Source organism: Strongylocentrotus purpuratus, unplaced genomic scaffold (assembly GCF_000002235.5).
Source record: "Strongylocentrotus purpuratus isolate Spur 01 unplaced genomic scaffold, Spur_5.0 spur5_scaffold_8, whole genome shotgun sequence".
NCBI classification, from domain to species: domain Eukaryota; kingdom Metazoa; phylum Echinodermata; class Echinoidea; order Camarodonta; family Strongylocentrotidae; genus Strongylocentrotus; species Strongylocentrotus purpuratus.
This window is the reverse complement of record NW_022145614.1, coordinates 5,036,418-5,064,253: the sequence shown is the minus strand read 5'-3', so window position 1 is coordinate 5,064,253 and position 27,836 is coordinate 5,036,418. Positions and strand designations below refer to the sequence as shown.

At 35.6% G+C, this 27,836-nt stretch overlaps 1 protein-coding gene across 1 annotated transcript; it reads left to right on the top strand.

The window, feature by feature from the left end:
• Window positions 1–319: 319 nt before the first annotated feature.
• LOC752342 (copine-8) lies at window positions 320–26,570 on the top strand. Its single transcript, XM_030976019.1, has 18 exons — window positions 320–390; window positions 1,488–1,713; window positions 3,979–4,019; window positions 8,983–9,029; window positions 9,462–9,565; window positions 10,962–11,001; window positions 11,463–11,536; window positions 12,326–12,386; window positions 15,195–15,298; window positions 16,154–16,300; window positions 17,339–17,414; window positions 17,939–18,101; window positions 19,100–19,281; window positions 20,517–20,644; window positions 21,376–21,478; window positions 24,177–24,234; window positions 24,818–24,891; window positions 25,538–26,570. Exons 2-18 carry the CDS (start codon window positions 1,625–1,627, stop codon window positions 25,736–25,738), a joined length of 1,692 nt encoding a protein of 563 aa, XP_030831879.1. The 5' UTR covers window positions 320–390; window positions 1,488–1,624; the 3' UTR covers window positions 25,739–26,570.
• The last annotated feature ends 1,266 nt before the right edge of the window (window positions 26,571–27,836 follow it).

Below are 27,836 nucleotides of genomic sequence, written 5' to 3'. Positions count from 1 at the left end.
TTTTGGTACAAATGACCTTTATCTGCTCATGCTCAGACTGCAACCGTAAACTGGCTTATTTTGGGGAGCCTGAACCACACCCATTTTTGTGTATGAGATGCTTTTTATTGCATTTAATTCGACAATCATTTGAAACTTTTAAATTTTGGAGTTCATTACTTTATCAGGCCTATTTGATCAAACATTCTCTTGATATTTCATGAAAATGTCAAAAATAATAACAACAACAACAACAATAGAAGATAGTATGTCAGCTGTCATATCCCATATCACGTTTGACAAGCGCTAGAGTAAAAACTCCATGTACATGTGGCTTGTCGTAGTACGTTTTATTATTGTTTATTAATTTGTTGAGAGCACCGGGCTGTAAAGAAGTTGCTAGACTTTGATGTAAGTTTGTAGTTTAATTAGTACTAGTCACGAAATAAACAGACAATGATCGTTTACAGAATGTGTTAATCAGTCATAAAGCTGAAGTCCGGATAATATTACTAGAATTTTTCGTGATATTTTGTTGATTTTAGTAATCCGATTATTGCACGTCGCGTCAATACGATTATCACTTTACATTACGTGGAAGTGAACGAATGGGACACTGTGAAGAGTAAAGTTTCCAGCATCCGCTTTTGTGCCCTCATATTCAAATAGAATGAAATTTCGATGTAGGAGATTGAGGTTTTACTATTCTATTCTGTCTGTTTGGCTGTACAGGAAAGTGTGTTTTTGTCTCACCAATCCAACATTTTTATTCTGAATGGAATATTCCATCATCCAAAAATAGCAGATGAGTCATAGTTGATGGAAATTACCAAATAATGTTCTGCATCTGCATGCATGTGCATGCATCAGAATTTAGCCTATATACTTGGATGCATGCTTAGTTCAGCTGCTCAGCATTTATATTTGAGTACTAGATCTGTTTGACATCTACTTGCTGTTCCATACAAGTTAAACTGAAGTAGAAGAATTTTGACTTGTGTACATGATCTACATCCATGGCATTGGTGAACTACTAAATTTTTCCACAGCTCTTCAAATTTCAAAACACTTCACTGTTAGGTAGTGTATCATGTCTGCATGGTTGTAAAGAATTCTGCAACATGGTCAGAAGTTAATATTCTTCACTAAAAAACAAAAGGGTCTTCTTACTGAAGAAGCCATTCTGGAGATAAAGGGCCAGTGGGTATCAACTATTGTTTGACATGCAGAACATTTTAAAGTGTCTATGTCTATTGTCTTTTTTCTTCATCCCAGGCATCCAGGGTATGGAAAAAAGGCTGAGTTGGATTGTACATGTGTGGCCATCCATGTACAATCCAACTCAGCCTTTTTAGCATACCCTGGATAGTGGATATCCCTTTCGCATCTTGTATCTTGTATTAAATACATGTAAATCTATTGAATGTATTAATTATTCAATAGAATTATGTACCTGTTTCCCTGTGTTCATTTTTATTAAAAATTTTCCCCCATTCTATTTGATGTAGGCAGACATTTTAGATTAGGTGGCAGCGCTCACAGCTGACCTCAGCTTCTCTGCAGTCTTTCTTGGCTAAGGAATAACTAATCAGTCTTGATTGGGCCAGGCTTTATAGCGGCAACAACAGGACACCAGAGACAGAAAATGGCTAACGTTGGAGATTACGACTTCAGGCTGATGGACCCCGAACAGAGTATTCCCGCCACGAAGGTGGAGTTAACAGTCTCTGGAAGGTAAATACAAGATTATGATTTTATTTTGGAGTAGGTATAGGAAGAGATAGGAATATACATGTACATTGTAATGCAATGATTGGTTATAGAGAATTACTCAGCATATTTAAGGATGTTCCACAGTAATGTTCATGTGCACCTTGATTGCAAATCAGGACACAAGAGACAGAAAATGGCTAACGTCAGAGATTTAGACTTCAGGATGATGGATCCCGAACAAAGTCAGGACATGAGACAGAATCAAGTTATGTATTCACCATGCACAATGCTTGGAGTTCCTGGTATTGTGCATTGTAAATACATGATCAGCTGGCTCTGCACAGCTAAGGCAAGGTGTGCACAAATATTACTGCAAACGTTCTTTAGAAATCCACCAGATTTTTGATGTAGGCTATTTTGTAACAATCGTATTAATAACATTTTTGAGCCCTTATTCACACAGAAATATTAGGCCTTTATCCATTTTGTGCATGGGGTTAGATTTAATTTTGATTGAGGATTACATGTATATCGGTAAAAATTAATGTTATTTAATGCAAACTTGACTCGAGGGAAATATACAATGAACGTGTTAACCTCTTTTAACTTTCAAGTTTTATTTACTTGTTTACGATTGCCAGATTTCTTGACTTTGTGTTAATCATTGAATTCAATTTATACAAATCACTCATGCATGTACACGTGCATGATTGCAGAGTTTGCCAAAATAAAAAATACATATGAATGCCTGATACCAAGGCTCTTCTACTACTAATGATAAAATAGTGTGTGGCAAAAATAGTCAACTGTGACTGATTGCCAAACAAAATCAAATCAAGAAGAAGAAGAAGAATAAACACTTCCATGATTTAGAGATAATGAAACATAGGGGCAGTCAAACGAAACTAATAATAAACAATTAAACATGGACATTAATGAATTTTACTAGATTGAAATGTGAATTGTTGACTCAATGTAATGAGTAATTATAATATCATGCTTGTTGATGTATGTATGACCGACCCCTCAAATTTCATCTCTCTCTACATTGTTTGCACCAAATTTGCTTGCATGTTTTCATTTAGAAACGATTATAAATATAATTTCCATTTCATGAAAGTAAAAGGTTTTGGTCAAACTACAGATTGTCATAGAAGATTATGATAGAAATAGAAAGTTACATGATTTGGAGAGTTGGGATCCAGTGTTATTCTTTACCCTCCAAAATTTGCACACTTCATTAAACTCTAAAGAAATTTGTCTTCTATTGCTATCATACTTATTTAAAACTAAAATAATTGAAAACATGTCATGGAGTTCTAAGTGAATTTATGAATTCATTAAACATTAATATTTTAATAAAAGTAATTGAATACATTTCATCATGTAGAAACAATCATCTTAAATTTCTGTAGTTCTCCTTCAGGGTCCATTAGACACCTTTACCTCAATAACCTTGTTTGATTTTGTGAGAAACCTTAATTCATTTGTTCGTGACAGGAATATTCTTGACCTTGATGTAATCACCGTATCTGACCCTGGTAAGAAGCTATGATACCCTACTAAACATCATAGTCTATTTTCTGACTTTGGAAGATATTTAAACTTCTTGGGGAAAATGCCCTTATCTTTTGATTTGAAGTTATGTTGCTTAATTAAATATTGCCTTGCATTTCATGCAATTTATCAAAATGTTATCCTCATGCGACTTGTCTTGTCCAAAATTGTGATATGACAGGAACTATTATCCCTAATGAGAGTAAAATGATATTCTTCTGAAGTTTGGAAGTAGGCTATGATGAATATATGTGTGTCCACTTAGTATTCATCTGCATTGAACATGGTTGTTGATCCACTATCATTGCCATCTTACGTTTTTCTTTTTTGCCCCACACACTTACATTCGTGTATGTCAACAAGATTTAATTTTGATTAACTCCATTTTAATTATTCCTTCATTTTCCACTGCAAAGTGTAATAATACCATATCATAAATTCATTCATTCAGTCATTTCATATTTGCTGGCATTCCTGCAATTATGTCGGAGTGAACATTTTAGTTTCATTCTCTCACTTGTTGACCTTTTAAGGTGAAAGAAAATTGCATCGAGGATGGAGTAGAAAAATAGTGAATCAGCAATCATGATAATAATCCTTTGGTCCTATCTGAGCCATGTGTTGCAGGTGCTAATAAAGATCATGTTACTAAGTACTCATGGTCAAACCAACTTAAAGATATCTACTTTTTCTCTTCTTTCTCTCTCATATTTTATTGTTGTCTTTCAGAAAACTTCTGGATATGGACGTTTTTTCCAAAAGTGACCCGAGTAAGAAAAATATACATGTACTTATGGAATAGTTCATTTATATTTTAAAATGTACAAAAATGTAGAAATTGTTGTTTACTGAAGAATTTTTCATTTCATATTTATAAATCACACCTATTTATATAAGCAGGACGTGTGCCTTTCAAAGTGGACTTGCATTCTGTTCACATGCATTGAGGAAAAAAAATCTAGCAATCTATATCTATAACAATCTAAATCTAGAATTGGAAAATTATTTTAAACCATAGGACCAAGATAAATAGTGTTTATTTGCAAAGATAAAAAAGCAAATTCTTGAAACTAGCTTCATAAACTTAGGAAGCAGATACATGTATGTGGTTTAAAAGGCATGGTTTAAAAGGCGTGGTTTAAAAGGCGTGGTTTAAAAGGCATGGTTGATACAAATTTTATGTTAAAGCTAATCTTGAGCTCTGGTATGGGAATCGTATTTAGAGAGCAAATTGCTATGATTTATTCTGGATTGTTTATCCTGCAGTAGATTTGTTGTTTGCACCAGTGAAATAAAAACAAACACACAATAACTTACTGTGCATCATCTTCAATAAAAACACAACTCCCATGCACATGGTGACCTGTATTGAGCACATGGAGTCGGTGCCTTCTTACCCGGATTCCGTTATCTTTCTATGCTTAAAACTTAGCCCCTATACAATTTCTACCAAAAGTGTTTGGCACATGTCATTTATTTGTAATCTTGAACATTCAGTGTAAGTTTAGTTGGATTCTGTGAGGGTTTATTTTCTACATTTACCAGAACTCAAGTTTATCTTTAAGCGAGGAATTACTAACATTAATATCATTGTTGGACTTGCATGCATTAATGCTTGCATCAGATAGCTTTTCTTTTTACCTTGTTTGTGTTGTAAAGGTAATTTTAATGATTTTCATGATATAATTTTGATATTGTGAATGAACCAAAATGGGTCCAAAATAGTCTTGGCAGCAAAAATAGCCTGTTGATCTGAAAATGTTTAAATTACATGTAGAGTTCAGAATAGCTAACATGATGTAATTAGTCATGACAAAACATGTACCCGGTATTAAATGTTTGTGAAAGTCCTGATCCTCTGTTTATGATATACTCCTCCAAAGTATAAAAGTTACATTTTTATGACACTTTGGACTTTGGCAATAATAGTGAAGTTAAAATATAAAATCTGAACAAACAGGGATATTTATATGTAATGCTCGCTCACAAATAAATCAGAAGAAAACAAAATTAAGATTTCATTGTACTGGTAAGCCTTTCATCTCTTACAATATTTATCCCTTACAGCATTTTAAACCATGTAAATTGATAAAATAATATTTTTTTTTGAAAAAGAAAAGTTTGTCTTTCTACTTGAAATTCAAATGGGTTCACAGATAGATATCAAGATCAACAATTTGAAAAGCTTCTATAATTGAAATGTGATAAAATAATGGTTGTAAAGTTGGTGACCCCCTAAATGCTTAGATAACAAGATAGCATATATTTAACAAATACTTAATAAATTCAAATGTCTGGCATAGGAGATTGTAAAATATCAACTCAGTTACACTGTATATTAAGCTTTACAGTACTAACTTTTCCCAAAACTAATTTTATGTGAAGTTGAAGGGAATTTTGTTAAATAATTTTTGAATTCAAAGAAACATGTTGCACATTGTGTTTCATAAAATTCCCTATAATTCAGAGCCAGTCATCAATGCTTTGGTTGTTTGTAATTTCACACAAATTCGTTATCGGACTTTGAGTTGCGTGCCTTTTTATCTCGAGTAAACATGTGTGTAAGATGAATGTACATAACAATCATATTTTTTATGGTTTATTATATGTTTGTATGCTTTTATTACTTCCCACAGTTTTGTATTGCTTTAAAAGTTTATGGGGAACTTTTGTCAATGGGTTAAGGAAATGCATAGTCTTTACATATTTTTTGGAGAAGAATATAGTATCAAGGCCCAAAATTACAGTTGCCCACATGCTATTAATTAACTCTTATCCTGCCAGGCAAGCTTAAATGTAAAGCTATCTCCTTATGGTCAAGGATTGCAACTTAAAATTTTACCAAGAATTGTGATATATTTTTTTGATGATTTTGTGCAATGCACAGCAAAGTAGCACCATCAAAAGTACTGAATTTCTGATTTTTTAAAGAATAGCTACAATGTAGATTTCCTCAACAGCAAAAAGGCCATTCACATATTTACATTGTAGGCTACCTACATTCTTGAAAGGCATCTGGCACTGTGGCAGTCAATCAAAATTGAAAGCAAGTACAATCTATAGGAAACTAGTGAATAGAGTTTTCTAGAATTGCAAGGAGTGAATCGAGTCCATATAGAAATGTACATGTATGTAATGCACAACAATATTTAAAGAAGCTTGTAAAATGGCCAATAATTAGACCAAGCCTGTATAACCATGAAGATTTTAAAGCCACTGTATATAGATTTCCTCTAAAGAGAAAATATATTCACAATATGAACTTGTATTTTTAAAAAACACCTCCATGCGTAGCATTTGTTTCATTCAAAGCTGACCAGTCACTCAAAATATTATTCTCTTGTAAGGAGTTTCATTCCATAATACTACATTGTACCATGCGTATTGAAAAAAGGATACCCAACTTTGGTAGATTTTCATAGGAATATTATAACTTGTGAGACCTTTAGATATATTTCCTTTAAATAGTAACCAATATTGTCCAATGATACCTAATTCATAACTCAGCTTTCATGGATGACTGGGCAGCAGCCTTTTTAAAAAGTGTTGTCAAAATCCTCTTGTACCAATTTTGTAATATATAGATATATAATAGATTTATAATATACTTGTGCAATGTTCCAGACAAATAATTGAAAGATGGTAGTTATCTGATCAACCCACCCTCCCCCTCCTCCTCCCCCCCCCCCCCCCCTCCACTGAAAAAAGACAAGCCTATTCATTCATGGTTTTATAACAGCATGACTGCTTAATTCATCAAATTTCTTCTACCTCCTTTCTACCTATATTTCTGTAGATCCTGACTTTTCATGTGGTTTGTACAATTCCTATTCTATGGTTATGCAACAGTACTTTGGTGAATGATGAAAAACAAACTGAATTATTGTTAATATTTAAATTTCATTCACTGCTGCCTGATAATGCATGACTTTGAGGAATGCATATTGTGCGATACACATGGAGAAGGGGAAAAAAAATTGTCTCATGTTTTTGTTACATTGGAATAAAAACCAAGAGTATCCCAGAAAGTACAAAGAAGAAAGGTTCCCCTCTTTGTGACGTTATGTCAAGAACTTTGGTTTCCAAATTGCCCCCCCCCCCCCCCTCCCCCGTTCCCCCAAGAGACAACCAAACACGAAACAAGCAGTATAATATAAAAATCCTAAGTCTAAATTCATCTCTTTTCCATGTTAAATTCTTACAGAGACACTGATTACAATATCTACAATAAAATTTGATTTGGAAAGTAAATCTAAAAATAATCTAGTGAAGTTCTAGGAGTGCGGCTAAAGGGATACACATTTCCTCTTGCTTCTGAGCATGATTTTTTTGTGTTCATATCTAGATTCATTCATCCTTTAATTTCTATCTTTTCTTTATTAACACCACTTTGCCCATTGACATTCTTTCATTTCATCATGTATTATTTCATACTAATTTGCATCAAGTCTACCCTGCACTTGTTCGTATGTTTCAGAGCATTTTGTTGTTTTTTGTTGTTGTTGTTCTTGAAAGTTTTAGACCCCAAGATTGGAATGATTATGTCTTTTTTATAAACATCTTTGTAATCTCTAAATAAATTCAATTCAATTCAATTAAAATAATTTTATTTCCAAAACCAATCAAAACATGCAAATTCTTTTCTGTTCTAGGAGAAAATATATGACCAATCCTCGCTGTCGCAAAGTACCCCCAAAAAGTACAGATGCATGACCGGAAGCGACTGAGTCACCAAGCTATCCCAGAGTGCATTAGAAATGGGGGCATGAAATTAACATCCGGGCAATTGGGGGTATTGGCGATAGCGAGAATTGATTACCGTATTCATCCTGTGAACATTACTTGATTTTAAGAAAAATTGCTGAATGTGGATTCAAGGTTTGAATTGGTATTGCTATTTGAAGTACCTGTTAATCCTTCAGATAAGGCTACTTCCCTCTCCCCCCCCCCCCCCTAAAAAAAGGGTATATTATTCAGATTGTGATTATGGGAATATGCCTCCTTAGCATTTAGTTTATCAGCTAAATAGACCATTGTGAGTAGGAGTGCTTCAATAGACAACAAACTTTTAACCCCCTTTTCAGTTTGGCCATGTTTCTTTTGTATTTAGATTTTAGAGATTATGGTTCTGTTTCTCTTGCATGCCCGCTGTTATGGTTGTCTCCATAGTTTATAGTAATTAGCATTGATTCCAAAAGAGGTGATTCTAAGCTGTTTGAAATTATATCTAACTCATCACATTTGGATGTTCCTAACCAATTGGAAAAGGAGTATAATGTCCTGTCCTTGATAATATTAAATACTTAAAAGAAAAGGGGGTTTAAAAGGTTGTTGTCTATTGAAGCCCTCCTACTCTCAAGCTATTATGCAAGGTGACAAAAGAAAAATTAGAACTATATAGAAATTTCTGTGAAGGGATAAACCCATGATCAGAAAAAACATAGGTCTTCAAAACACTGCCAAAATAACAATTTTTGATTGTTTAGTGTTTCCAAATGTTGAATTACATACCGGTAAGGAAAAAGAATACATTACTACTCTTTTAGGATATGCTCAAAATAACAAATGAATTTCATGACCAAATACCCTTTTTAATGAGCTCTAATTGAAAATCATAGCATGGGAGTTTTTTTGGTGCCTGGTCACATTCGATATAGTTCAGTAATCATAACGATACCTCTGTGATTGAGATAAAGTGATTAACCAGTCTACAATCTCTTTGTTTTTTAACAGTTTGTGTCCTCTTCGTGAAAGCACTCGGCTCAAACGAGTACAGAGAAGTAAGTTAACCTTACATTTCATTTGACAAATCAAAGCTATGAATGTGTGCTCTGTACAAAACATGAAATACATGTATCTGTTTTGTATTGGATTTTTGGATTTTTGGATTTTTATCAGACCATCATGGCTTTTCCAGCATCCCTAATCTGACTAAAATGAAAGCAACAAAAAAATAAATGTCTTTATCATTTTCCCACCCCATGTACATGCATGTCATTCACATCAGAGATGCAAATTTCCTACGTACATGATTAATTATACAATATTTTCTTAATTGGAGAAGTTTTAAAGCAGCTCAATGTTGAATCATGAATATTACCGTAAGGATATAAGGATTATGATTTGACAATCTTTCAAAATATCATCATAGAATTTCAATATCAATCAGATATAATTGTATAATTGTATTCGCTTATTTTCTCACTGAATAGCATGGACGCACAGAAGCTATCATGAATACACTGAATCCTGACTTTGTCAAGAAGTTCACCATGGATTATTTCTTTGAAGAGGTGCAGAACTTGAAGTTTGAACTGTGAGTAAAGTTATCAACTGCTCTCCTTCGTGTCAACGGGGAAAATTTATGGAACCTTTGAACTTGGTTAAGTGCATGACATATAGATAGACCATTGAAAGCGAAAGTTGACACTAGTGTCAGAAGTATGAAAATAACTGTATAGGGAGGCAAGCATAGTTTCCCAGACTAATGTCTACGTTTTACATTTGTCGAGCCCATTAACAAAAGAAGCTTTCCAAAAATCTACCTGTCTAACTGCATTGGGTATGTAGTGTTACTCAACTCTGAACTTCATAGCAGTGACATTCATACATAAAAGCAATTTCTAGGAGGATATTTTATAGTTTAGCTTGATATGATCATTAATGGAAAAATGTCTGAAGAAATGCAGACCAAAAAGCATAGTTGTATAGAGAAAATGTTAAATTTTTTAATTTGCATTGCTTCTTATTCACCTTTCATACCACATATGTGATCATTAATGATTTTTTTGTTGTTGGAGGAGCTTGTTCTAAAATTGCAAGAAAAAGAAAAAAAGTAATACTTAATCTGTGAACAAAGATACTGGGTATTTTTGTTATGCCTACTTCCAATATTTGTTGTCTTATGAAAATGATGATAATTATGAATAATGAGTATAGATCAATAAAGTGTTTATATCTACAATTGATAATTAATATAAAATGTTGGTCTTTAATACAGACATCTCATGTCATGCTAACCACAAGCGTACTTCCATTAGAGAGACATAATACATTCTTTATAGATACCCATTTTGTTTATGCACCTGCACTACATGCACCAATTCAATATAGACATGAAATAGAGAACTACATTGTATTCAGACATATGTGTCACGGATGAGTTGTGTTTTGTCTGCAGAGAATCTTTCCATTTGACTGCATTTGATTATTTTATTTCCCCTGCTTTGTTGGTTCGATACTGAAACTCTGGGAATCAAATCGTGCAAGAATTGCTCCACAACCCCCTCCCTCCCCCCCCCCCCTCTTCTCTCTCTCTCTCTCTCTCTCTCTCTCTCTCTCTCTCTCTCTCTCTCTCTCCTTTCTTCCTCTTGGAATGGAAGGTTTCTACCTTATACCTGTGCCTTCTACTTCTTTTGAAGTTAATTTTCCATGTCTTTTCAATTTGTTTTATCTTTAATACAAGCTGTGTTTACTGTCTGCTGCTGACATGTTTAGTGTATATCTCTATATAGTCTCTATCTCTCTCATACTCTCTTACAACTTTACCAATGTGATTCTTACTCTTTCTCCATCTCTAGGTTATATTATAATTTCTTTTGTATCTTCTTAATCATTTTGTTGTTCTCTCTCTCCTCTCTCTCTCTCTCTCTCTCTCTCTCTCTTATAATTTATTTAACATACAAATGGTTCATTTAACATTTTGTTTACAGGTATGATATTGACTCAAAAGCCCATGACCTAAAAAAGCATGTAAGTATAACAAATTCTCAGATTTTCATGATAAAACATTAGAAACGTAGGAAGGAAATTATCTCATTTTTTGAATACTCTTATCAGATGAATTTTTATATTCAAATTGCTGTTCATGTAAGACACCTAAATCACTCTTTTTTTTTCATCATTCCCTCAATTTTTGGCACGTTGGTCTGAATCTCGCGACTGCTAATGGCTGACTTCTTGTTGTAATTCAGCGGGAAGATGGCAATCTCTTGTTGAAATGTTCATGCATGTTATCCTTTCATTAAATGCTTTTTAAAGATTCTTTAAAGGCTTTGTGGAAGGCATTTTGATATTCAAGATACATTAAATGCTGTCACTTGATTTTAGGGTTTTAATTTTGTAACATTGTGTGCAAAAATAATAGTAACAATTATAGCCTAAAATCAAATCTATATCACTAATAGGAGGTGAATGAATTTCTTTTTTGACAGGACTTTTTGGGAAAGATGGAGTGCACGATGGGTGAGATCATGGGAAGCGGTGGAAAACTCAGTAAACCTCTCAAGTAAGTTATATTAATTATGATATGACTATGAGATGGAAGGTGTACGTGTGCGCATTATTTTTAAATCCTTACCAGTTTCCGAATTCAACCCTGGACGAAACATTATACATAACCCTTACCCCAAACCTAACCTTTAACCCTATAGCAACCAAAATACTAATGACTGCTACATCTTTGACAAATTCATGGATGGAGCAAATAGCAACTGAGCAAATTTCAGATCACCATATGTATTCATATCATCTTCACTGCATACTCTTTTGGAAAAACATGTGCAGAATACAGAGTGCAGAATTAAGGCAGCTGAGAGCTTGGGCAAGCAACAAGTCCTTAACTCCGAGGCACTTTGGACTATGGTCTTGCCCTCACTGCCCGAGAAAACAACCCTGATTGATAAAATGATGAAAATGGTCATCTTCTTTTAAAAAGGACAAACAGCTCATACATGTGTAGTTCTTATCTTTCTCTCTTGAGATTTTTGAAAATAGTGAGACGCAAAATGGCATTAACACATTCTTACAATAATAATAATAATAAGGGTCATTTTAACTGAGCTATACACTAAGAAGTACCATAGCACTTACAATATTAAAAAACGTAGGAAAAAGCCACAAAAATACTAGCTCTGTGTAAAAAGATGAGTTTTCAGCTCCTTTTTTAAAATAAATACTGACATATTTTCTATTTTTCAAATTGAGTATAGTACTTGAAGTAAAGTTTACATCCTTCTGGCTTTCAACAGACAATATCTTTAAATTATTATCTTTTCTCTTCTTTTGTTTCTTGCAGAGGCCCAAGAAAGGACTGTGGAAAGATCATCATCAGAGGAGAGGAGATGAGTCAATGCAGGGTAAGAATATCAAAATCATTCGAGTGTGGCAGGTCTTGACACCCATTATTTGTTGGGTCTCTGTCTTGAAACTCAAGGTCATGGTCTCAAATGGTGTCGAGAAATGTGCTCGTGACCCTTCGAGACCGGACTAAAAAACTTCATAAACACTTGAAAGCTTTGTAAGAGCGGGTGCTTCATATTACATATATAATGTACAGTCTAACCTGCTTTAGTGACCACCTGTCTACAAAGACCACATTTTTTGTTTCCCTTGAAAGTGGTTTCTCATTGAAACATGTACTAAAGGAACCTGTCTACAAAGCCCACTTGTCTTTAAAGACCACTTTTTGTGTTTCCCTTGGGTGGTTGCTATAGACAGGTTTGACTGTATATAAAATTCACCTTGTGTGTCTGACCATGTGAGGGTGTGGGCATCTGAGTGTGTGCGACTGGTGAGGTCAAGTGTCAGTTGCATCAGGTATACTTCTGTTGCTACATATTCATTTCAAACAAACTATCCTCGATCACAACTTAATCTTAATAACTTCTCGGTCTTGGTCTTGGAAAGGAAAGGAAAGTCTCTCTCTCTCGGTCTCGGACCTTGAGGTCTCGACTATAACACTGATGAAAATCATATTGACTACCAAAGGTGATGTTGAGTTCTAGTCTTGATTGACATTAAATTCTCACAAAATCAAACAATATTTACACTGTATGGTCATGACTAAAAGTATAGAACAGGAAGAAGAAAAGGTCAAACAATTCAGTTGTAGATTATTATGGTACACTGTAATTTATATAAACCTGCTTTGAACCCCAAGAGGTCAGCAGAACTTGTATGATTATTGTCATTGTGCATGTTCAAATTTGCATATTGCTTTAGTTTTCCATAAAATAAAGACATTGTTTCAAGAGCAAGGAGCAAATGAAGTTAGAAAAATAAGCTGTAATCTATAGTCCCAAACAACACTGAACAGGCATAGTTCATGGACGCTGAGTGAGTCATGCATGTCATGCTTTTCAGTGAATGTGATTTCCTACGTGATAATCGGTTCAGAATCTTTACAAGCACTATTTATTAGCTTAACAATGTTTGTTGCTTTCCACTGCCTCTCCACACAATGAATATCAGAAGCGGATCTAGAGGGGGGGTTGGGGGGGTTGCAACCCCCCCAAAAAAAAATCCGGGGACCATTTTTTAAAATCTTATCTTTTTTTTTAAACTTGTAATTTTATTTTATTCTATTTCTATGTATTTATTGCATTTATTATTATTATTATTATTATTATTATTATTATTATTATTATTATTATTATTATTATTATTATTATTATTTCTTTTGGGGGGGGGGGGGGGGGGGGGTTGGGCGAACAAATGTCACAGAGTCCCTTGCCCCCCCCCCATCAGCTTTTTTGAGGACACGGGCCACCGCCGAAGTGACAAGCTAGGCCAGCGTTGCCGATTCTCATCCCCAAAATCCCCACATTAAAAAAAAAAAAAAATTGGGGGATTGTTGAAGTCTTTGGGGATGAAAAATAAATATTTGGGAATGAAAATAATATTGAGTTTTATGAAAAACGAATTTGGGGATTTTCTGTCAAAATTTGGCAACTTTGGGGATATTTTAAGTGTCGTTTGGGTGGGGATTTTGTGAAGATTTAACCTGGCAACGCACGCTGAGCTGGGCTGCTCATTTCCTGGATTACTTGTTCAAGTTGCTCACTTTTTTATCAGTCTGGTCTGAGTGTAGTGACAAGCAATATGGAAGCAAACAGGGCAAAGAAGTTGCGGCAATCCAGTCTCGCATCTTTTTTTACTGGAAGGTATGTTTGAATCATGCAAAAAAGTTGGCATACAGGGTAAATTACCATACATGGGGGTGTAATACGGACGTGTTCATGCACTGCTTTTTATGGTCTCCATTGTGTTAATAGATGCCAGGAAACATCACTTACGGGGTTCAAATAAACCCCCCCAAAAAAATCGGCTCGCCGCTTTGCGGCTCGTGGACGATGCTCTGCATCGTCATTATTGGTCAACCCCCCCTTAGCAAAAAGCTAGATCCGCCCCTGAATATCATTTTGAAGCTTTAATCATACAGGCTGCCAATATTCTGCATTCAAAGATATCTAGGATTTCTTTGTTTACTTTAATAAGGAAAGTACACAATCTCTATTTGCATAGTCATGCCAAATACTAGCCCTTGACCAAATAATAGAATGAATGCCAGAATATGCAATTGATAAGCTCTTATTCATGCATAAAGTAGGTCATAAAAATAGAGACTATCATTTTATCTTTTCACTTCAGATGAATTTTTAAGAGTTAGTCCATGTTTTAAAGAAAATGTTCCATTATCCCTCAATGATGTATTAAAATCTGCACAGTATCAATCATCCAGATTCACCCAGGTGGGGGATTCATGTTTGATTTGAGAACGCCCAGATCTTTGGCGTGTTTGATACAACATGGCTAGAAATAGATAATATCAGATTTAACTCAGACTCAGCGAATGTGATATTAGTTCGAGTTATACTTGACAAATTCCTGTAGCCATGATTTCATACTGATTTTTTGTTTCTTCTTCTTCTTCTTTTTTTTGTGTGATTTATTTCATATTTTTTGTATTTCTTGTTTTTCCCCCTTCACCTTTAAATCAAAGAACTGGCACATAGTGGATATTCTTTCAGACATGTTCATATGTCAGGGACTCCCTGTTTTCGTTGTTGTTGTTGTTTTGTTTGTTTTACTGTATTTTCTATAGTAAGTCAGACATGATGTCACTGGTCATCAGAGTTCATTCTATGTTTTGTTTTATTCTACAGGACATGATGACATTACACTTCAAAGGAGAGCATCTAGACAAGAAAGATATGTTTGGAAAGTCTGACCCATTCCTGCTCTTCTATCGATCCAATGAGGACGGAAGGTAAGCTCATTTACAGCTTTGGAAAATAAAAGGATTATTAAACAGTTCTTTGTAAATAGCTGAGGACTAATATGATAGGTCTTAAGACCTAGATTAAACGATCCCGGGCAAATCCAAGGTATTTGGTCATTTGGTTTCACCTACGTTACAAATATTGTGGAGTGATGAGCGTAACTTGACATTAAAGATATCATTTTACTTTGTTTGGTCACTTCTGGGCTCTTGTGTCCAACCATGTATTTTGTGCTTTTCATGGTTTGTAATTTTAGTCAACTTGATAACATTTTGATGATCCCGAAATCCTTTCTGAATACAAGTTTAACTTTTCAATACATAAGCAACCATTTAAGGTAATTTCTATACATTTATATTCCCTATATCATTGTCAAACTATCAGTCAACTTCACCTTTATAGATAAAGACCAGTTATGGTCATGCGATTGCATTGTGAAAGAAACGTTGTGGGATCGATCTGAGAAGGTTGATCATCTAGCATATAAGTATTGGGGTGTACTGCAAGGTTCTGGAATCATCAAAATGATAAGAAATTTGGCCCAGTCTTCGTAAAGTTACAAGCACTGTACACAGAAAGATGTATATGGGACTACGCACACGTGTGCGACACGTGCGTTTATCTCTCACATCCCAATAGATAAACTAATTTACCAAATAAAATCAATTAGTAGGCGGTTTCCCGGCAAATTTGTTATCATCATGTATTAGTCAAAACATATTCTTTCACATGATTGGTAATAAGAGTTTCCCTTTCATTTTTTGAAATTGAGGCATTTCCAATACTGATCTTTACATTTAAACACAAATTCCAATTCGCTCTCTTGTATTTTTCCATTACAGTTTCACCGTCTGTCACAAGACTGAAGTGATCAAGAAGACGCTAGACCCCGTCTGGAAGCCATTCAATGTCATGCTTAGATCCTTCTGCAATGGAGACTATGATAGGCCACTCAAGGTGGAGTGCTATGATTGGGATAGGGACGGAGGGTAAGACTAGTATTATTATGTTCACATCTATTATGGTCAAAACTGCTTTAGTGACCACCTGTATAGAAAGACCACCTGTCTATGTATTTTTTGTTTCTCTTGAAAATGGTTTCACATTAAAGGTAAAGACCAGTTATGGTCATGCGATTGCATTTTGAAAGAAACGTTGTGGAATCGATCAGAAAAGGTTGATCATCTAGCATCTAGCATCTGCAAGGTTCTGGAATCATCAAAATGATAAGAAATTTTGCCCATTCTTCGTAAAGTTACAAGCACTATACACAGAAAGATGTATATGGGACTACCCTATATCTCTCACAGACCATGAGAGAAACAAATTTACCAAATATATGAATTAGTAGGCGGTTTCCCGGCAAATTTGTTATCATCATGTATTAGTCAAAACATATTCTTTCACATGATTGGTAATGAGAGCTTCCATTTCATTTTTTGAAATTGGGGCGTTTCCAATACTGGTCTTTACCTTTAAAACATGTACTATAGGAACCTGTACATAAAGACCACCTGCCCATAGAGACCACATTTCTTGTTTCCCCTGGGTGGTCTTTATAGACAGGTTTCACTGTATCACTTTATGCTGTATAGTATACACATAACTTGTGTTTGCAAGTGCATTTAATAGTAAATCTACACTGCACGCAGGTTTAAAGATGCTTTTATTATCTGGCTCCTTGTTACTCTAATAACTGAGTGCAGTGCATAGATGCACAAGCTTCTAAACATGATTTTTGTTTTAGATAGTGGATCTACATTGTGAATATACACATGTAAAGTCAAGATATAAACAACAGACCCCCAAAATGCAAGAATTCTTCACAAATGTATTAGACTTTACAGACAAATCTGTTTGATTGTTTGTTTGGGATGAGGGATGCTATATACTTAAAAAAGAATAAGTGGGATAAAATTTATTCCAACTGTGATGTTAAATTCATGATATCTGAGAAAAGAAATTATTCTGATGAGGAAGAGGGAAATTAACGGCTCACTTTCTCTATTGTTTTGTTATCGTTCCAGTCATGATCTGATCGGAGTGTTTGAGACAACTGTACGAGAGCTATCAAGGGGACCAGGCCATTCCAATGTATACCATGTAAGTTGCATTTCTATGTCACATTTAAAGCCGCACTACACTACTTATAGCTACTTGCGCCCTCTATATTTCAAACAGTGCCTAATCGGTGCCTGTTGGTCCCCCATGATCCTCTTTTTCTTATGTTAATTGAGAGCTGAGTTGATGAGATAACCACCTGTCAGTGACCATGCTTGGTGGTCTAATCCCTCCTGGCCAAACTAGTACAGACGGACTTTAATTGAGTGTTGTAAACTTTAGTGCTAGATACAATAGTATGTATTTACATCATTGTCATTCTAAAGCCGGGTAATAGTTGTGGAGCGCCAGGGGTATCAAGTTTGACAGACATGAACCCAATATTATTATAATTTATATATTAAAGCAATGGGTTAATCAAAGAATCCATGTGATTACTGGTCTCTTTTCATTAAAAAATTAGTCTAGATTTATGCTTTACATTCGTCCATCCTCCTTCGGCAAATAGTGAACATTGTATATGATCCATGAATGAATGGAATCTATTCCTCAAATTTCCTCTGCAGGTCATCCACCCCAAAAAGCAGAAAAAGAAGAAAAACTACAAGAATTCTGGCCTCATTTTCCTGACAGCAGCCAAGATCGAGCCGCAGTTCACCTTCCTTGACTACATCCAAGGGGGATGCCAGCTCAACTTCACCGTCGCCATCGACTTCACTGCCTCCAACGGTAAGACAACATCAAAATACATTCTTATATATCCTTCTTCTGCAATACTTTTCTACAGTCCTATGCATTGGTTTCCAAGTTTGCAACTTTCTCCCACAAATTCTTGTCTTTTCCCTTTGTGGAGAGATGGCTCTTTCTGTGTGTGGAATGCTTGAAAATTTTGCCTGCTGTGTCTTTTTCCTAAAACATTTATGGAGAAATATATATAAGATATGTGGAAGCTTTTGAAAAGTGTCTTGAAAAGTATCCAGTTATGTGATCCATCTTACTGGCGAATGGCTACATGTATCTGTTTAAAAGTCGGTTCTAAAATTACAAAACCTTTTACTGAGAGATTTTTATTTTATTTTATTTTTTAAACAAAAAGTTCAGGCCTTGGAAAACTGGATAATTCTTATTGTTTTGCACACTTTTTTAAAATCAAGAATTAAGCGACATCCATATGCCAGTGTCCATGTACCAGTAGGTTTATACTATTTTGGTTGGACCAATTTCTTTATATTTTTTTTTTACTGCTTCCACCTCCTGATAAAATACAATAATGTATGGGTAATGTCCACTAGATTTGATAATGTATAAACTTTCTACATGTTGACCTTTTGATGCGAATTGAATTTCATTTAATTACCTCTTTTCCATGGACTTTTCTGACATATCTCAAGAATCGTATCTAACAATAATGGAAATGGATTTGCCTTTTCAACCTTATACACGTAAATACTCTGACCCATTCAGTTGTAGCCTTAAGTGTCCCCCTGTTTGACAAACTGCAACACAAAGGTTTTTATATTGCCGTTAATTAAATAATTAATTCTGACTGGTCACACCCAGTGTGCTCGCTACCAATGTGTCATGTCTACCTGGGCTCCAGTGAAGTTGGGTGTCCCACAGGGGTCACACTTAGGCCCTGTCTTGTTCCTAGTCCTCAGTTATTGTACATGTAGTTGCACCCTTCCAAACCTGCATTTTGTTTGCCATTTATTCCTGTCTGTGTGTAGGGGACCCCCGGACACCTACCTCCTTACATTACATGAACCCATACCAACCCAACCATTACTTGAGAGCATTGAGAGCTGTTGGGACGGTCATACAGGATTACGATGCAGACAAACTCTTCCCTGCCTTAGGCTTTGGGGCCAGGCTGCCTCCTGCAGGGGTCGTATCGCATGAGTTCTTCTTGGTAAGTCAAGGAGAGATTTTAACACTTATTTTCACCTGTCACCATGAACATGACGGACAAAGAAAGGGGACAAAATATACAGTCCTCATTCTACCCTCAACAATTGTTGTGGTAGACAAAGGAACATCCCTTCACTGCTATTATGTAAAAATGTGTAGAACAGGTGTCACATGCATATTCACCTATTCTACACATTTTTACATAATAGCAGTAAGGGATGTTCCTTCGTCTACCACAGCAATTGTTGAGGGTAGAATGAGGAACTGTATATTTTGTCCTCTTTCTTTGTCCGTCATGTTCATAGTGTGTACTACTTACAACATCTATCATATATTTTTTTGTTCGATATATCTCCTTTGTTTTCTTACCATCTGGTTCCTCTTCATGGAATGTCACTAATTCATTGTTTTATTTTTTTCGTTCATTTTTTTATTTTCTATTTCTCCCCTTCATCATATTAACATCCATTGCTTTTTCTCATTCCATCCTCTCATTTCCTTTCTTCTCCTGCTCATCTTTATTCAAAATTGTTCTTAATCTTTTTACCTCCTAAGATTTTATTCTCCACAAACTGCTTTTATGACTCTTTATTCTCTAGTGCACACATTTCTCCTTCATTTGTTTCTGCTCCATGTTTCCCTGTTTTTTTTTTTTTGTTTTTTTTGGGGGGGGGGGTAGGGGGTATTTCGTTCATGATATTTGTTTCTTATGTACCTGGAGTTCCTCTGCTTGTAGTATTTAATTTTGTACAATTTTCTGATCTGTTATATATTTATTTGCAAAGTAAAATTATAACTAATTGAGTAAATAACTTTCAGTACAAAAACAGTTTCTTCAATAGTCTGTGATTAATTAATTGAGTCAACCATATCCTGAAAATGTGAAATGATTAACATAGTATAAGTGAAATTTATCAATGACTTAATGAATATAAAAGGTGGCCATTATTGACATAACTGAGATGTGTGTTGGTCTAGCATTACAGTCAGCTTTTTGTCTTCACCTGCAAACTAACTCTGTGGGTTCCTGGTTCAAAACCGAGCCATGTCTTTTGAAAGGTGACTGCTAACAGTTTGTCTCCAGATGTACATGATTCAAATTAATCGATACACTTCTGTTAAAACCAATTCAAATTAATTGATACACTTCTGTTAAAACCAATTAACAGACTGAAGTACACATTGCTGTTTTGATCATAAATTTTCAGTCTTTCTCCATATTTCTTCTCATTTTAGAACGGAAGTCAAGACAATCCATACTGTGCTGGTATAGAAGGAGTGATAGATGCATACCAGAAAGCATTACATACCGTCCAACTCTACGGTCCCACCAACTTTGCCCCCATCATCAACCATGTAGCAAAGTAATTATGTAACAAGATCAATTTTGTCACATGACCTGGGAGTGTTTCACAAATACTATGGCAGGCTGTTCATGCCACTAGTTGCTCTCACCATTGGTCTCTCAATTATAATATGTTCTCCTACAATAATGAACTATCAAAAAAGGTATTAAGGTAGGTTTGTGGCCACGATTTGTACGTCCCTTGAGAAACCAATGCCAGAATGATTAGAGGAACTAGTGGCATGAAAGGCCTGCCATAGTTAAGTTCAACTTAAAGTGGATCTCAGATTTTGTGAAACACTCCTCTGATCCTATTGCAAGAACAGAAGTTTCGCGCATGAAATGTTTGCAAATTTCGCAATCGGTTCAGAATTGCAAAAGTTTCATGCTGTGATATTATGGAATCACAACTGTTTCAACATGGAAAGTTTTGCCATTTAAAAATCAAATCTTTCGTGAAGACTCTTTTCATTTATAAATCACAAAGTTTTATGTCGCAAAGTTTATGGTTTTTACGGTACACGAAAGTAACAAATTTACGTATGGTGTTGTCAGATCAGTAGAGAAACACTTTTGATTTCTGTAGGTTTGTCTTTTGTTTTATTTAGTCCCAATGTATTGAAAGCCAAGGTATCCCATGAACAGATGATATATTTCATGTTTTAAATTTCATCACATATCCCAAAAATTATGGCAAATTTTGAACTAACACTACAATGATGATTTTGTTTTCTTCTGTCTGTCCGATAGATTTGCTGCTGCTAAACGAGATGGATCAGAATACTTCATACTCCTCATCATTACGGACGGTATCATCACCGATATGGAGAAAACAAAAGAAGCTATCGTCAACGTAAGAAAATATTTCAATTCTGTATATTTGAATATTACTTCTGCAATAGGATAATGATAATTACATGAATAAAATGATTTAAAGCCCCACTGCACTACTTATAGCTTCCTTGCGCCCTCTATTTATCAATCAATGCCTAAGCGGTGACCGTTGGTCCCCCATGTCCCCTTATTGTATCCCCCGGCAGTATGCCGGTGGGGTACTTTGGATTCAGCAGCGTTACGCCGCCGCCGCCGCCGCGTCATATTCTTGTGTGCGCTCTCACTGCCACATTTCTAGATGGATTTCTTTCAAATTTTGTATGGAGGTGTATCCTGGTATAATCTACAAGCCTATAGATTTTAGTGATGCTGCCTCCAATGTTCCGTCTTTTATAGGGTCAAAGGTCATATTTTGATAGATGTCTTGTGTGCACTCTAGTGTGCGCTCTAACTGCCACATTTCTTGACGGATTTCTTTCAATTTTGTATGGAGGTGTATCCTGGTATAATCTACATACCTATAACTTTTGGTGATGCTGCCCCCAGTGTTCCGTCTTCTATAGGGTACAAGGCCATATTTTTGTGGATGGTTTGTGTGCAGTCTATAGGCCACATTTTTAAAGGGATTTTGTTCAAATTTTGAACGAAGGTGTATCTTGGTATAGTCTACAAGCCTATAGATTTTAGTGATGCTGTCTCCAATGTTCCGTCTTTTATAGGGTCAAAGGTCATATTTTGATAGATGTCTTGTGTGCACTCTAGTGTGCGCTCTAACTGCCACATTTCTTGACGGATTTCTTTCAAATTTTGTATGGAGGTGTATCCTGGTATAATCTACATACCTATAACTTTTGGTGATGCTGCCCCCAGTGTTCCGCCTTCTATAGGGTACAAGGCCATATTTTTGTTTGTGTGCGCTCTATAGGCCACATTTCTAAAGGGATTTTGTTCAAATTTTGAACAAAGGTGTATCTTGGTATAATCTACAAGCCTATAGATTTTAGTGATGCTGCTTGTATTAAGCATACCTGCCAACCCTCCCGCATTTTCCGGGATATTCCGCATTTCTGGAATTTTAGGACCTTAAAATGCGGGAGATTCCGCATTTTGGAAATTTAAGCCAAATTGGGCTTGTATTACCATTTGCCGCGATTTGTGTGAGAGCTCTCGTATAGTATACTGTGTGTGTGTTGATGGCCGCGGAAGCTCATTTGGCTTGTAATGACGGTTTTGCAGCGTGTTTGTGCCACTGATCTATAGCGTAGAGATCAGCATTATGTGTGTGTGTGTAAGCCTGGCATGTACTCTCCATACACGTACACACACACACACACCCATACAAGCAATGTACAAGAACATGCACGCTTCACGTGCGATAAATTTTGAGCGAACGGGTTAGCTTCGACGTGTGATCGTGAATGGTTACTAAACTTGCAAAAGTTTGTCAGTTTTACTTATAATGTCTTCCAATCCCAAGGAATACGCTTGCTTGATGGATTCATGGAGTTTACCGTACCGTACTAACTTTTCAATTGTCTAATCCAGTATTTGGAAGAAGTGTGTCGGGACTATGGTATACAGAGTGAACGCACGCTGCAGTGCGGTACCGGAGGTGAGTCGGTGCCAGTGGAGTGGGGCAGCGATGGCGAGGCGTACCGTACATGTACTGTGTATAGTTTGATCGATGCATGTCAAATGTTGCCGTAACTGAGCTGTGTTGGACAATCGCTACACCGAATTGAATTCAGCGTACCTGCCAACCCTTCCGAATAATCCGGAATATTCCATTTTCTGGATTTTTAGGACCCCAAAATCCGGAATATTCTTTTTTTTTTTCAAAATTTCGATTTTTTTTTTTTTTTTTTTTTTTGGTGTTGCTTAAGCCAAATTAAGCTTGTTTTATCCTTTACGCGATGTTAGAGTTCACGTGTATTGCGTGCGTTGAAGGGCTGCATGATTAAATTCGCTTTTTTTTGCACAGATTTACCGCGTATTGCCAGTTACACTGCCGCTGCATGTGCGAACGCCTGTTAAGTGTACAGATTTCTTATTTTCGAAGACATACCGCGCTAAAATTCTTAATTCTCATTTTCAAATGTTGGCAGGTATGATTAAGGTTCATTATAGTTTACTCTAGACCTCCACAAATTTGGTGCTGCTACCCCCCAGTATTCCATCTCTTATAGGGTCAAAGGTCATATTTAAAGGAATATCTTGTGTCGCTATGCAAATCACATTTCTTTCAAATTTTCTATAAATATGCATCATAATCTGATCTACACACCTATTGTTTTGGTGATGCTGCTCCTAGTCTTGACAATAGTCTGAGCCACTTGCGGCAATCTCTACGTCATCCTTTTGTTTCACAAAGAGGAGAGGGAATCTTTGTCCCTCCTTCCACATAAGGATAACACAAAATCGCTGCCACTGCCGGGGGATACATTCGCATTGCGCGGCAATACAGATTGCGATATTTCTAGTTCTTATGGAAATATATACTGGTATTCATGCTCTTTGTCTGTTTAATAGTAAATTCACCCTACTGTAGAAGTATACCAATTGTATCAATGCATGTACCAGTATGCCTTTCTCTCAGTAAGTATTCATTGTGTTGTTTTTTGAAAAAAGTGTGATGTGTTTAGTATTCATTGTGTTATATTACATATGGTATTAAATGTGTTGGCAATATTTCATTTATGGATTGTCTATTTTCCTAGGCTGCTACAATGCCCCTGTCCATTATCATTGTTGGAGTTGGAAAGGAGGATTTTTCAAGTGAGTTTTTATGAGTGGTTTTTTTTTCATACCTGACTTTGTCATTAACATTCCTTTGGTCAAGGTTTAGAGACAAAAGATGGTATAAACTTTACATTCTCTAGTTTGGCTCCTCTTTAGGAATAGCTTTCTTAAAACAAATGCAGCTACATGATTTGATTATTCAAGCTGTTCTGACTAGTTTTGCACTTTGATATTACATTGAGTTGTTTGAACCATTTGTAATCCTTGTGTAAACCAATCCTGTTTCAAGCGAAAATGTTTTGTTACAGGAAAGTGTTTCTTGCTTGTTGTATTGACAACAAGAAAAATAGGAGCAAGTAGCCCTGCCCTTGGCAGTCTCAATAATATCTATCGTTTATGTTTTATCTAGTATCAAAGTACTTTGGATTTTCTATGGCTCTTCATGTATTTGGGCTAATGATATGTTGTTGAAGGATTTGAACCCAAATAATTCTAGGCCTAGTCATCAAAGGGTTAAAGATGGAGGTACAAATAAAGTGTGAGCTAGATGTTCTTTCTATTCTACACTGCCTACTCATTTACTTGTATTGTTTGGTCATTCCTTTCTGTCCTTTGCTAGAAATGGAAGAGTTGGATGGTGATGATGTCAGATTATCATTCCGAGGAAAACAAGCAGCAAGGGATATTGTACAGGTTAGTAAATCAGCATCTCATCGCTCAAACATACATCCAAATTTGACCACTGACAAACCTGTAGTGATAATGTAAAAAGAAAACTATGATAGACTTAGCTTTTTCTAATTTGCTCATATCCATTGTGCAACAGTGATGTAGTCAAAGCTAGCAGTTCCAATCACAAAGCCAATGAAAATTTGAATATTTCTGAAACCTGATTTTCTTTTATCAACTAAAAGCTGATACTATATTGTGAAAGTATATTGGTTTTGCAATTTAGAGGATCTGTAATGTGAACTAGAGTATTTTCTTGAATTTTGTAATTGTGTGTTCAGCTCTGGAATATCAAAATGTGTTGTACATACTCTCTGTCTCATCTCTCTTTGTCTCTCACTCCCCCCAATCTCTCTCCCTCTTTTTCTCTCCCCCCCCCCCCCCCCCCCCCCCTCTTCCTCTCTCTCTCTCTTTCTCTCTTTCTCTCCTTCTCCCTTCCCCTTCCCCTCTCTCTCTCTCTCTCTCTCTCTCCCTCTTTCTCCCTTTCCTCTCTCTCTCTCCCTCTTTCTCCCTTTCCTCTCTCTCTCTCTCTTTCTCCCTTCCCCCCTCTCTCTCTCTTTCTCCCTTCCCCCCTCTTCTCTCTCTTTCTTTCTCCCTTCCCTCTCTGCAGTTTGTTCCCTTCCGTGACTTTGAGAACTCGGACAACATCATCATGAGCCAGGCTCAGCTTGCCAAGGAAGTCCTGGCCGAGATCCCAGACCAGCTCGTCTCCTACATGAAGTCCGCCAAAATCCATCCCAAGCCCCGAAGGGCCTCCATCACGTCCACCATCTCGAGTGTCTCGACCACGGGGGCCCAACATGGCTATTAACGAGTTTAGGTCCAAACACCGAGTGAGGTGATGATAGCTTTGGAAGTGGAGCCTTGATGAAGCTTTGGTTGATGAGCTCTACAAGGTTCTTTCACGTTGTCGTTTGGAGACGCACCATGCATACTCCCAGTTTGAATTGGTTTGGCTTTGATATGTAACCACAGAAGTTTACAGCATTTGACCTGAAACTCACGGACTGAGGATTGGCATAGCGAAGTGGTCTGCTATACATGTCTACAGAGAGGAGAGAGTGGAGTTCCGCAAGGAAAGCTATTTTAACCCATCATGTTTAGTGTGTCTTTCAGACAGTTATGCAATGTATATATGATATTTCTGACCATATCATAAGGAAGGAATTGTTAGCTAGTTTTGCCTTACATGTAAAGAAATACCACACTCTCGACTCTATATCTTTCAGATATTGTGCCATACATTTGTTGTAATATATTATAAAGAGACTTACAGCAAAATACTATTCCTTACTGCAGCAGGTTCCTAACTACAGCATTTTGCACCACATGACTTTATGAGTTTTCCGTTCATGTCTTCAACTGTGCACATCTTTTGCTGTAACAACTCGATCCTGTTGAAGACATGTGGTATGTACAATGCTCATTGTAGTGAATAATCTACAGGAATAGAATTAGTCTCTAAAATCTGATATACATGTATACTAAAAATATCTAGGTATTAGTTGTCAGAGAAAGTTTTTGAAATATTCACATATTCTATACTAATCAAGAGGTTACCAGCTTTTCTGAGTGCGAAAATATAATTGAATAATATACACATTCTTTATAAGAATGAGAGACATTTTAATATTTTAATGCTAATATATATCTGATTAAGAGAAATAAATAAAATGGAGTCGAACAGTAGCTGGCAGTGTTATGTCTTTTTTTCTTCTTCTAAGAAATGGAAGTTTTTTTAGCTTTGAAATGGAATAGTTAATTTTTAGGAATTATATTTTATTTCATATGGGTCACATCAAATTTACTGTCTTTCAAGCTGTTTAAATCAATGATTTGAGGATATTTTCATTCATTGGCATTGACCAGTAAGTCAATATTCCCAGTTTTCTTTATTCTTTTATGTGATTCTTATCAAATTATGTATCCATCATTTGAATTGTTTATTATCATTTTTAAAGGGATACTGAAAATGACAGGATTGAAGGAAATTTTAGTATTTGATAAAGGAACTAGGCTGACACCATTGATAGTATTATTAATTGCCAATTGATATATTCATTTTATGATATTGAAAATGCATATAGGCATGTAACGCAAGTCATTTTCAATGTAGATATTTTATGAACATGGTTTAAATACATGGACGTAGCAAATAAAATGTGAATTAAAGCAAGACATGTTGTTCTATGTACTGAGGATTTTGTAAGAACTTAAGGTATACTTATGGATCTCTGACACATTCTTATAATCATTATTTTTGATATATTGATGAATTCTGTAACTCATTCCAGAACTTTAAAATCAGATTTAGATTTGAAAGAGAATAAAAGCCTTTTATTTCTTAGGTTAGTAGACTTTGAAAATAACAATTGTATATAAAGAAACCATGACATTCATACAGACTTTGGTAATAATTGCAACTCTGCAGTAACTCCATTAACAAATGTGTGGTCAAGTAAAAACTACCAGTGTATAATCACAGGCTCAAAACCCTCATTGTGCAACTACAATACAGTAGACCTTGGGACACAAGCAAATACTGAATTCAACTCAGGAAATTTGCGTGACCTGACTTGTCTGTTTATTGAACATGCTGCACAGCCAATACTGGTACATTTGTACCAATACACTGGTTTGTATGGACATGGAGATATTGGGTGTTAAATGCATAGATAAAAACTCTTTCATTACCTGAAGTAGATCTGCTGATTGAGATGTGGATTATAACATGTACTTATATAAAGTCTACTCATCCAAAGTATGAAGATTTTATTAAAACTTAGAACTAGTAAAAATTGAAGTTATAGAATATAAGAGCATAAACTCTACTTCAGTGTGTACAAGAAATGTACTTAATTTACTTTGTCATACACTGTACATGTGTATGTTTATTAAGAGATAGAAAG

Coding starts and splice junctions, on each gene's coding strand:
- LOC752342 (XM_030976019.1), top strand. CDS start 1,625: ATGGCTAACGTTGGAGATTACGACTTCAGGCTGATGGACCCCGAACAG. Junction 15,299..16,153: donor CGATCCAATGAGGACGGAAG/GTAAGCTCATTT, acceptor TTTCCATTACAG/TTTCACCGTCTGTCACAAGA. Junction 19,282..20,516: donor TATCGCATGAGTTCTTCTTG/GTAAGTCAAGGA, acceptor TTCTCATTTTAG/AACGGAAGTCAAGACAATCC.